A 12,378-nucleotide genomic window follows, 5' to 3' on the forward strand; every position below is an offset into this window, starting at 1 on the left:
GATGAAGAAGGACAAAAAGGAGTTGCCACACAGGTAAAGATGGAATCACGATAACAGAATTTTAAATAAAACCAGTTATTGTGTTTGGTAAGTCAGAGGTAAATTTCAAGTGAAGCTAATGAAACTTAAATTTCAAGACTCATCAGTTGCCTGAGCCCCTTCTAAAGCCCTGGTTAGGGCAGTGTGTCTAGTAATTTATTCTTCCTTGAAAGTGAAAGTGAAAGTGAAAACCACTCTTTCATGTCTGACTCTGCGACCCCATGGACTATACAGTCCATGGAATTCTCCAGGCCAGGACACTGAAGTGGGTAGCCTTTCCCTTCTCCAGGGGATCTTCCCAACCCAGGAATCAAACTCTGGTCTCCCACATTGCAGGCAGATTCTTTACCAGCTGAGTCACAGGTGAAGCCCAAGAATACTGGAGTGGGTAGCCTGTCCAGATCTCCAGGGGATCTTTCTGACCCAGTTCTTTCTTAAGAGCCCTCAAAATTGTATAAGCTTCATTTCCACGAAAAAAACAGATTGATTACCATACAGTTTTATCATATATATATATATATATTTACTTGGTTTTATTTGGTATTTATTTTTACTCATTTCATTTTAAAAATAGTAGTAATGCTATAAAAATTATTCTAAGTTCTTAACACTTAAGTAAGACATAATATTTTTGCTCCTAGCATTTTGATACAAATATGTATTGAATTTATTTAAATTCTACACATTCATGACTAACCTAAACTTTTCTAGAGGTCCATTTCCTGACTTAAGTTGTTTTTTCTTTTTTTCTTTTCTACTATGACTGAAGGGAGAACAGTTAGAAAAGTATTATATCTGTTATCATAATGCCTATTTTTTAATTAAATTTCTGTGATTAATGTGAATATAACTTCCCTGGTGGCTCAGTGGTGAAGAATCCACCTGCCAGTGTAGGAGATGTGGGTTTGATCCCTGGGTTGGGAAAATCCCCTGGAGGAGGAAATGGCAAAATTCTCCAGTATTCTTGCCTGGAGAATCCCATGGACAGAAGAGACTGGCGGACTACAGTCCATGGGGTCGCAACAAGTCAGACATGACTTAGGGGCTCAACAACAAAGTGAATGCAACACTGCTTAGCTGAACAAGCATTTCATTTACTATTATAACCCAAAATCACAATGCAATTACTGGCTTAGGGCTTTTTAGGGGTTTTTTGTTTGTTTATTTTTTAATTAAAGATTTGGAAATGGGGTTTTTACTTTTAGGGCCCTGGAACTGAAGTTAATATATAATTTCCTGTAACAACAACAACAAGATGACTCGTAAACATTTGGAGGTTGGCTCAACAAAAATGGACAAATGTGTGTTTACTGCACATTGAATCTCCTAAAGCCTTTAATACACTGATACCTGACTCCCACCCTGGACATTCTAATGTAACTGGTATCTGCTACAATTTTAGCCTTGGGATCTTTAAAAATTCCCCATATGATTCTAATATGCAGCAGGATTTGTGAATCACTGGTCTAATATATTAAGCAATTCCAAATTACTTGAGTGATGATAGCTTCTGATACTTCAATTTTGAAAATTAGCACATTACCAAAAGCCATGACTTTACCTATGATGTTTGGTTCAAAACAAATTAATATTTGTTTGCTTTTAATATCATTTTAGTTGTCTGTATTTTTATTCCAAAAGATATACTTCATTTTGGTATTTAAAAAAAATTCAATATTGCTTTTTTCAAAAGGAAATTTACATAAAACATGATGAAATATTTAACATTTCAGTTGAGTTGACCAAATACCAAACTATATCAAATAGAGATGCAAATCTTAATTAGTTTTATCTAAATCAAATATCACATTAATATGTTGTTGTTGTTCTCCCTTTGTATATAAACAAGCTTTAAGGAGAAATGTTGAGTGATTCTTGATGCTATGACTGTGTATATAATCTATTATGGGGCTTCCCAGTGACTTAGTGGTAAAGAATCCACCTGCAATGAAGGAGAAACAGGAGATGTGGGTTTGATCCCTGGGTGGGGAAGATCCCCTGGAGGAGGAAATGCCAACCCAACCCGTTTCAGTATTCTTGCCTGGGAAATCCTATGGACAGAGGAGCCTGACAGGCTACAGTCCATAGGGTGGCAAAGAGTCAGACCCAACTGAGCCCATACACCCACATAATCTATTACTGCATTTTTAAATGAAGAAACAGTAAAACTTTTATGTATGTGTATGTGTGAGTATGTATGCATTGGGCTCCCAGATGCATGTTTACTGTCAATATAATACATTTATTCAAAATGTTCAAGTTTAACAGTGTACTCGGCATAGTAGAGCTGCTGCTATTTTTATTAAACATTATTCCTCTTTAGAACATATTTGAGATAGGTACTGGCCCAAACTGATAACTTTCTCCAGATCATTTTGCATAATGCAGCATCTTTGGTATCGGAGTGCCACCACTATCTTAAACATTCTGACTGACTTTGCTGAGTTTGCAGTGGCAACAATGATAACACTGACTGTAAAATGCAAGTGCAGAGTAGTGACTGTCAAATAAATCCTAACATGTTCCTTATAGCCAGACTGATTTTTTAAATTTTCCTAACTAGCATAATCTATATTCCAGTTAATAATTTAGTAATAATCAGCTCCTTATCTTCTGAAAAGGAGAGTCTGTTTTGAATCACAAGGCAACTGACCTTGAAGGTAGGTTTAATATATGCAGATTTCTCATATCACCTCTAAGCTTTACTCAGAGTATTTTCTTGGTTAATTTAGGTCTCAGCTATGCAGCCCTCCTTTTGTCTATCCTAACAGTAACTGATTTAATTACATTATTTTTCACTCTCCTTTAGTTTGGAGTTTTACATTTATTGTGTAACTAGTTTTAAATAAAAATATGATGTTTTAATGAGCAAATAGAAAAAAATGAATAGCTGACATAAGCTGTAAATATTATAAAAATAATAATATTTTTTTAATCTAATTTCCCTATTAACAAGGTACTATGTATCTTTCTCTAATTTGCTTATTTATTTAACCTTTTTTTTAGTAGTGATGTGAGTTATTTGCATTGATCACATTGAAAGTGGATCTAAAATAAGGGTTTAAAATTGTTTCCTTCAGGAATTGAAAAACTATGACTTAAGCAGTGAGCTATGGAATAATTTAATTATTTAAAGGGAATTAGAAAACTTTGTAAGCAAAATTTATGAAAGTTCAGTTAAATTTTAAATGTTGTCCAGCAATTCTAAGTTAGGAGTATATATCAATAATAATAATAGATATTTTTAATGTTGGTAATGACTTTGGTTTAAAATACCTAATGAGTTATATGATTTTCCTGGTCATTGCATGACCATCAGCTGGATCAAAGTAGTGGGGGGGGGGGGGAGGGGAAAGACAAGGAAAAATTGTTTTTGGTTATCTAAAAATTATGTATAGTCTGGGCTTTAAGAAAGGACTTACTTATTAAGCTCTTTGAAACCTAAAATCCCATCCCATTTCAAACTTCTTTGCAGGTCAGTGATAGCAACTTACTTTGAAGATTAAAATACATATTTTGATTTGTTTTAATTTTTAGGTATGTTTGTTTTCCCTCATCCACAGCAGAAATGATAAGAGACAAGATTTCTATTTCAGAAAAGGAATGTTGGTCAGGTTAAGACAGTGGCAGCAAGGAAAATAATGATGTTTTAATTGACTTTTTTTGAGACACAAAAGGTGGCTTTGCTTTGAATTAATAAGGCATTTTATTGAGTAGCATTCTCCTCTTTGCTTCTTGTTTAGATTGAAAAATAGACTGGGTTGATTTGGGTTGCTACTCTTCATGTAACTTTTAGTGATCTTCATACTTGGAAAAGTAGAACATGGAAACAAAAAAAAAACGATTAATGTGCTTTTGGGATCAGTATAGTACTTTGGGTAATGAAAAATCATCTTAAAGGAATACATTTACAGAACAAATTTTATTAAACAAAACTTTAAAATAAAAGGGCTTCCCTTGTAGCTCAGCTGGCAAAGAATCCGCCTGCAATGTGGGAGACCTGGGTTCAATTCCTGGGTTGGGAAGAGCCCCTGGAGAAGGGAAAGGCCACCCACTCCAGTATTCTGGCCTGGAGAATTCCGTGGAATGTATAGTTCATGGGGTTGCAAAGAGTCAGACATGACTGAGCAACTTTCACTTTAAAATAAAATGTTTTAATATTAATATTCCAAATTATTTTCATGAAAATTATTTTATAAAAATAACTGTAATTTTTATTAGCCTGTTTTCTATGTTAAATCATGGTCAGAAGGAATGATTCAATTAAATATAAAGTATAGAACAGTTTAACAGGCTCAATAGTCTTGCAGATAAGATAGAAATGTTTCAGCTATTATCTTGAGTAGTTAGTCAGTAGTAAATTGAGTTGTCTTCTTTAAATACTATGCTATTTTCATCTCTTGTTATATTGCTCTAAAGAAGTTTAAATACCATATTTCACATGCCAGTTTACGAAACTTGCTTTAAACTTTTTCTAGAATGTTAGTTGTGCTATTTAAAATCAACCCTTTATCTACAAATAATGTTCTTTCTCTCTGAGGTACTTGAGCTGACTAGGCCTAAGAAGGTACATTTTAGTTTGCAAACTATGAGATCACACTAAAAAACCATAACATTTTGTTCAGTGTACAAAATAGATATTGCAAAGTGACCTTTGTTTAAAGAGTTTTCAGTAGATCATAGTTTACCATGTATATTTATATTTGTGCATGTAGATTAAGTTCATATATCTCTATTTTAGAAAATGTTATTACAAATTACTGTCAGAAATTAGCATGAATATTTGGTGACTCTCCCAATTAAACCATAAGAAGTAAATTTAAAATTGCTCATAAATTTGTGTTGAATGTTTAATAACATAAGTCCCATTTATTAAGGACAATTATTTCTTTATCACCGAAGCATAAAATTAATACTTTTTTTCTTACAGCTACTTAAATGTAGCCTTAATGAACTTATCCAAAAGAAGTGCCTGATGAAGCAATTATGAAAAGCTCCCTGAACTTTTCATCTGTCCCTTTCTTGAAAATGAATGAATTTTAATATGAAAATATATAAGCAAATGCCATAACTGTTTTATGCATCTACATTCTATACAATTAATTTGTATAATTTTATTTTGTTCAATTGTGCCTAGTGACATGTTTCCCAAAATCAGTTACTAAATTATGAAAATGCCATAATCAGTATTGAATGGGAAAACACAAAATATCAAAGAGTGTGACACTTGCTTGATTATGATGCATAATCAAAAATCCAAACGTAACCATGACTAAAATTATTTCTGTGTGACCTTTTTTTACATTATCTCTTTGTTTCCTTTCTTTCTCATTCTCCTCATTGTCCTTCCCTACTCCTCTTTAAGCAAATAAAAATATTTGAATTAAGCCTGATGAATTTTAAAAGTAGAAAGATTTTTCATATGGAAGAATAGAGATTTATTTTTAAGTATAAATTATTTAATGTTAAAATCAATTCAAGAAAAAAATCTAACTGGTATCTACTTAGCCAGCTCTCTGTATTGACTCAGGTTCTCAACTTCCTTTGTGGAAGATGTTAATTATTAATAGTTTCTAGGGTAAGTTACTTTCCTTAAGGAAAAGGTATCTTTTTTGTTTTAAAGAATATTGATTGTTTTATTTTACATTTCTCTGTTTACTAGTGTGGTTTGTCATTTTCCCATGCTGTAGTTCAGTTCTTCATCATAAATCTTTTTATCTTATTGTGCTAAGAACATCTGAGTGTGTACCTTTTTAACAAATTTTCAAGTTGTGTGATACATTATTACAATGTTGTATGGCAGATTTCTAGAGCTTATTGATCTTGCTTCACTAACATTTTAAATCCATTAATTGGTAACTCCTTCTTTCTCTGTCCTGTTGACTCCAGGCAACCACTATTCCTCTCTTTGAATCTACAGGGATGACTACTTTAGATATCTTCTATTAGTGGAATCATGCAGTATTTGTCTTTCTGTGATGGGCTTATTTTACTTATCCTAATATTTTTAAGGTTCATCCGTTTTGTCATATGTATCATCAGTTCATTCCTTTTTTAAGGCCGAATAGTATTCCATTATATACCACACCTTTTTTTTTTAATCCATTCATTCACTGATGGACATTTATACCGTTTCCACTGTGGTTATTGTGAATAGTCCTGTAGTGTCCTCTGACCATCTCATCAACTCTGTATAGTTATCAAGTGTTACTTGTATTTGTTACTTAGTGTGTTAGTGTCATTTATTCTTATTTTTTAATTCTATAATTTAATTAAATTTGCATAACTTAACGAAACATGAGTGGAAAAAGAAAAAGATTTCCCTATGAACACTACGGGAAATACTTTGAAAGTGAATAAAAGCAAGTTGATCAAAATATATTAAGTATTTCAAAAACTACAAAATTCTAGAAGTCCTCCATATTCTGATTGCTTTATAAGTAGCTTTGACTTCTTTCTCCACTTCCAAAAAAATATGAGAGATCAAAGGCAGTGTATGGGATTTATAAAAAAACAAATAATAAAGAATTCAAATGTAAATTGGTATAGCCACCAAGGAGAATGGTATGGAGGTCCCTTAAAAAACTAAAAATAGAAATATCATGATCCAACAATCTTACTCCTGGACATATATCCTGAGAAAACTCTAATTCAAAAAGATATATGCACCCTTGGGACTTCCCTGATGGTTCAGTGGTTAAGACTTTGCCTTCCAATGCAGGGGGTGCAGGTTTGATCCCTGAGTGGGGAGCTAGGATCCCACACGCCTTGGGACCAAAAGACCAAAACATAAAATGGAAGCAATATTGTAACAAATTCAATAAAGACTTTAAAAATGTTCCACATCAAAAAATATTTTAAAAAAGAGAGAAAAGATAAATGCACTCTAATGATGATAGCAGCATTGTTAACAACAGCCAAGACAGAAGAAAACTAAGTATCCATTGACAGGTAAATGGAAAAAGTAGAGTGGTACATCCATAAAATGGAATATTACTCAGCCAAGACAAAGAAGGAGCTAATACCGTTTGCAGCAAATGGGTGGACCTAGAGATCATCATACTAAGAGATGTAAGCCAATCAGAGAAAGACAAATATCATATGATTTCACTTATATATGGACTTTTGAGAAAATGATACAAATGAACTTATTTGCAAAACAGAAACACACTCCTAGACATAGAAAACAAATTTGTGGTTACCAAAGGAGAAAGGGAGGTGGGAAGAGGTAAATTAGGAGCTTGGGATTAACAAATACACAGTACTTTATATAAAATAGATAAATAATAAGGTCCTATTGTAGAGGACAGGGAACTATATTCAATATCTTGTAATAACCCATAATGGAAAAAATCTGAAAAAGGATATATATATATTATATATAATATATAACTGAATTATATATATATATATATATATATATATATATATATATATATATATATATAAAGCTGAATTACTTTGGTGTGTATAGAAACTAACAGAACATGAGTAAACCAGCTGTACTTGAATTTTAAAAAAAGAACTCCAAAGAGTGGATTTTTACTCAAATAAAAGGTCTTAGGTATCTAACAAAACAGTAGCAATTACACATATTAAGTGTGGATATACCATTTTTATGATTCTGTGTTCAATTACTTTATTTGTCTAACTAATTCAGTAAATTACTAATTCTAGAACTTAAGTAAAGAGGAATTCTACTCTACTTTGTAATTTCTTTGAAGAAATAAAGAAAAGAAAGAGTCTTTCCTTCCCTAGAGTGAGGCTGGCTGAATGCTGTAGGAATTTCCACATCTGAATATCATTAGGAGAAAGACTGCCCCCTCTTGAGGAGATATGCTTCCTATTTAGATCTACTATATCTTCTGGAAATTCTCAAGTTTTTACTCCACAAAATAAGAAAGATAATTTACAATAATGTAGATGGGAAATGGGTTTCATCTTGAAAGCCAAATTTGAGGATTTGTGCTGAGATGAATTTAAAGCTCCTTCCACTTTTGACGACAATGCCCTGATCCATGATGATGCTACCCATGAGCACAGGATGGAGCAGACGGAAAACAAAATCTGAATGAACTATGACAACCCTGTTCTCCTGTGAGAAATGTCCTCACGTTTCTTTTTATCACATTTCTCTTAAGTATTTTGCAGTCTTATAAACGAATGGTTCTCTACCTTTTTCTTTTCCTCTTTTCCTTCTATTGGTGCCCTTCCATTGGTGACATACCTCAGCATTGGTCAGTCACTGCATGCATGGGAAAGAATGTGGGCAATGTGCCATACACTCTTTGGGTTTACAGGTAACACAACAGGTTTGTGCTGCCTCAGCACAAATGAGAACTACTTCATGCAAATGAAAACCACAGGATTTGCATGCTGTTCCCTTCAAAAACTGAATTACTACAGTTAAACTTGTAAACAAAATCAGCCCCTAAAATTTTTCCCTCCCCCAAATATTATCTTCACAATTACGAGTGCTACAGACTATGAAGGCAAGAGGGCTATTCCAGTGATCACTGTTTGATATAGTGATTCAGACTGCTAAAATGACTCTGCTCTTTTCTTCACAGTTCTTCACATAGCTTTGAATTTCAGAAGCCAGTCTTCTCAAATGAAAAATATAATAATTTCTGAGATGTAATAGTCACAAGGTTTATGGTATTGAGAAATTGAATAAGAAATACTATTTGGCAGTAATCTTTTTAAAATGTGGAAAATAAAATTCTTTTATAATGTAAATGTGACTGAAATTCTTTCTTAGAAGATAAAATTAGTAAACATCTTCTCAAAATATGTTTTTTTAATAAAAAATATATTTATATACATAGAAATATAATCTTTTTTTAGCTCTCCAGTAACTTCATTAAAAAAAATTTTTTTTATTGGAACATAGTTGCTTTATAATGTTGTGTTAGTTTCTAGTGTGCAGCAAAATGAGTCAGCCATACATGTACATACATCCCCTCCGCTTTGGAGTTCCTTCCCATTTAGGTCACCACAGTGCACTGAGTAAAGTATGTTCTCATTAGTTATCTATTGTATATGTAATTTCAGTAGTGTATAGATATCAATCTCAATCTCCCAACTCCTCCTACCCCATTTCCCCCTTTGGTATCCATATATTGGTTCTACATCTGTGTCTCTATTTCTGCTTTGCAACATAAGATCATCTATACCATTTTTCTAGATTCCACATATATGCGTTAATATACGATATTTGTTTTTCTCTTTCTGCCTTACTTCACTCCGTATGACACTATCTCAATATTGTCTTCTCAGTGTTCCCACTCTCTAAATTCTCCTTGTCACATATACACATAAACGATACAGTGTACTGTAGAGATGTTAGATGTGAGAAAGTTGGTGACGGGAATGTGTAAATCCCCACGTTAGGGATAATCTTACTTAGATTGTGAGAATGTAATTGCCATTTAAAGTGAAAAGAAATGAAACCATATTCATGCATGAATAACTGTTTACTTATGACTTTTTGTTATTTTTATTTTTATTGAAGTTATAGAAGCACACATTTAAGAATCAACTAATTCTACAATGTTTCTCCCAAGAATTCTACAAAAGAAAAAACAAACAAAAAAACCTAGTGGGCATCATTCTCAGAGGGGCTTCTTTTAGCCTCCTTCCTTTTTCTTTTTGTTTTGCCCACTACTAGCCCATGACTCTAGCCTGGAAGGTCCCACGGGCAGAGGAGCCTGGTAGGCTGCAGTCCATGGGGTCGCTACGAGTCAGACACGACTGAGCGACTTCACTTTCACTTTTCACTTTCACGCATTGGAAAAGGCAATGGCAACCCACTCCAGTGTTCTTGCCTGGAGAATCCCAGGGACGGGGGAGCCTGGTGGGCTGCCATCTATGGGGTCACACAGAGTCGGACACGACTGAAGTGACCTAGCAGCAGCAGCAGCAGCCCATGACTTTAAGTGACATACTGCTTCATGAGTTTTTAGTTTTAGTGTTATCCATGGACTCTCCACTATGGAGAAGGAGGAACCAGTTTTCTTTCCTTCCCTGTCTTCATTGCATACTAGTATTCAGCCTCGAGCACATCTTTTCCAAGGGGTCTCCTGAAAGCAGTTTTTAAGGGCTCTCAGGTGGCCTGCCAGTGCAGGAGAGGTAAGAGATGTGAGTTCTGTCTCTGAGTTGGGAAGATCCCCTGAAGGAGGAAATGGCAGCCCACTCCAGTATTCTTGCCTGGAGAATCCCATGGACAGAGGAGCCTGGCGGGCTACGGTCCATAGGGTCACAAAGAGGCACAACTGAAGCGATTTAGCACACATGCAGGTGGCACACCGAGGCAAGCTTCTGAACATCTCTGGGTTGTCTAACAATTATTTATTGAAAGCCTGCAAGATACTCGCAACTGTACTAATTCTGCCCATTTACAAACCTTCAAGGGACACTGAATCATAAGTTGATAGTTTCAGGCCATATTAGGGCTATGTCCAGGCTTCTACTAGAATGTATCATAAATAAATCCCTTATCATTTCAAACCACAAATTTGTTTTTCCTCAACATAAAGTCAGCTTTGCTGGATGGGTAAGAAAACTTAAAATTATCAAGTGCTTATGTTAAGTGTTAACTTGTAGTCTTTGACTTACCAAATTTATGACAAATCAGCCCCCCCCCCTTTTTTTTTTCCAGAACTTGTGGCATGCATTTTCAGCCACTTAAATGGGATAAATCAGGCTCTAATGATGGTTCAAAACTGGAGATACTCTCTTTTCTATTTTTAATCCTCTTAGTGACATCATTTATTGTCTACTGGAAATCAATTTAGGAAATCATGTTAGTCCACTAAGCACTTCAGATAAGGTTATTCCATGAAGCATTCCAACATTATCACAAGGAATTGCTTGCCATAAAAGAAAAAGAAGTAAGCAGAATATGGCCTGCTGAAGGAGTTTACAGTTTTACAGCCCCTCCCACTGCAGCACATAAGTCACTCAGTTACAGTTAACTTTGGATTATCACTCACGGATTGGAAGCCCAACAGCCATCACGCAGTCTGGGCCTGTGGTGCCACTTGTATGTGTGTTTCTAAATCAATGATGAGGGTATCGGAACCGATACTGGACATGGAGATGGCAAATTACAGTGAAGTCTTGGACCCCACTTACACAACTTTGGAGTTTGACACTATGCAGATTCTGTATAATTCAAATGGTAAGTTCTCATCTGCTTGCCGATAAAAAGAAAAGTAAGTATAATGAGAGAATTAAAACTGAGATTCCTAGGGGGCAGCTCTGCGTTTTACTGCTAGAGAATTCAGGGTTTGCTTTTTCAGTGCACAAATTTGAGGCTTTTGCCCTTCATCACAAAATTTAAATGAATACTGCTACGGCTATTTTATGTTTGAGATAGAAAAAGCTTAGTTATGCGTCATAAAGTAACCTTGGGATTCTGTCATGGGCCATCCAGGTAAAAAGAGTAGTTTCAGCAGTTATTTTATTTATTGTAAATCACAGTAATGAGTTATATTGGCAGATTGCCTGTAAAGTGTATTTTCTATGCAACATTTTAAATGACATATAGAAAAGTTTCCTTAGAACCCTGGAGAGTTTTACTGGTTGCTTCCTCCTTTTATTATTCTAGTTCTTGATGACTGCTGATGAGAAACTGTATTTAAAATTACTATCAAGTTTTTGCCTTGAACACAAATATGTAAAGAAAGAAGAGTTTATATTATAACCGTACTTGACAAGCTAATGTTTAGCCTCACAAAGCTCTTGGTATTTATCTACTGTAACATTTTAACTTTAAATAAGACATGACTTGTTTAGAGCTCATGTCTTTATATAATAGAATACAGTTTACCATTGACTTTGAATTTAGGTATATTTTTCAAGTAAAAATCTTGTCCAAGATCAGTTATAATTGTTAGAATTCCTAAAATGTGCTAATTATGTATGCTTTGGAAAAATGTGTGTATGTGTGTATTTATGTGTATGCTGAGCTCAGAAATGAAAATGTATCTTGTACTCAGGATACCTTGAGGTTATACTGTGGTGTACAATTTCGATGACTGTGACAGCTGTATTATTAACAATAAACAACAATAATTTATTAGTAGGAAGATTTCTAGAAATATTCAGAAGATGAATTATGAAATTTTAGCACAAAAGAGAAGGAAATGGCAACCCACTCCAGTGTTCTTGCCTGGAGAATCCCAGGGACGGGGGAGCCTGGTGGGCTGCCGTCTATGGGGTCGCACAGAGTCGGACACGACTGAAGCAACTTAGCAGCAGCAGCAGCACAAAAGAGTTAAAATCAATTTTCAGTACAACTATTAGGAAGTCACTATTTTGAAACTTTATGTTTAG

The 12,378-nt window shown here is 34.4% G+C and overlaps 1 protein-coding gene across 3 annotated transcripts in view; it reads left to right on the forward strand.

Moving 5' to 3' along the window:
- HNF4G (hepatocyte nuclear factor 4 gamma) overlaps positions 1-12,378 on the forward strand; it is a 133,482-nt gene that overhangs the window by 92,843 nt on the left and 28,261 nt on the right. The window contains exon 1 of one of the 3 annotated variants that reach the window (XM_019974068.2): positions 7,493-11,221. The exons of the other annotated variants lie outside the window; for them this stretch is intronic. Within the exon in view, the coding sequence (XP_019829627.2) occupies positions 11,086-11,221 (136 nt within the window). The 5' untranslated portion in view covers positions 7,493-11,085. Of the gene's footprint in view, positions 1-7,492; positions 11,222-12,378 lie in introns of those variants that run through there. 3 annotated transcript variants of the gene reach the window in all.

Source organism: Bos indicus, chromosome 14 (genome assembly GCF_029378745.1).
Source record: "Bos indicus isolate NIAB-ARS_2022 breed Sahiwal x Tharparkar chromosome 14, NIAB-ARS_B.indTharparkar_mat_pri_1.0, whole genome shotgun sequence".
Lineage (NCBI taxonomy): Eukaryota > Metazoa > Chordata > Mammalia > Artiodactyla > Bovidae > Bos > Bos indicus.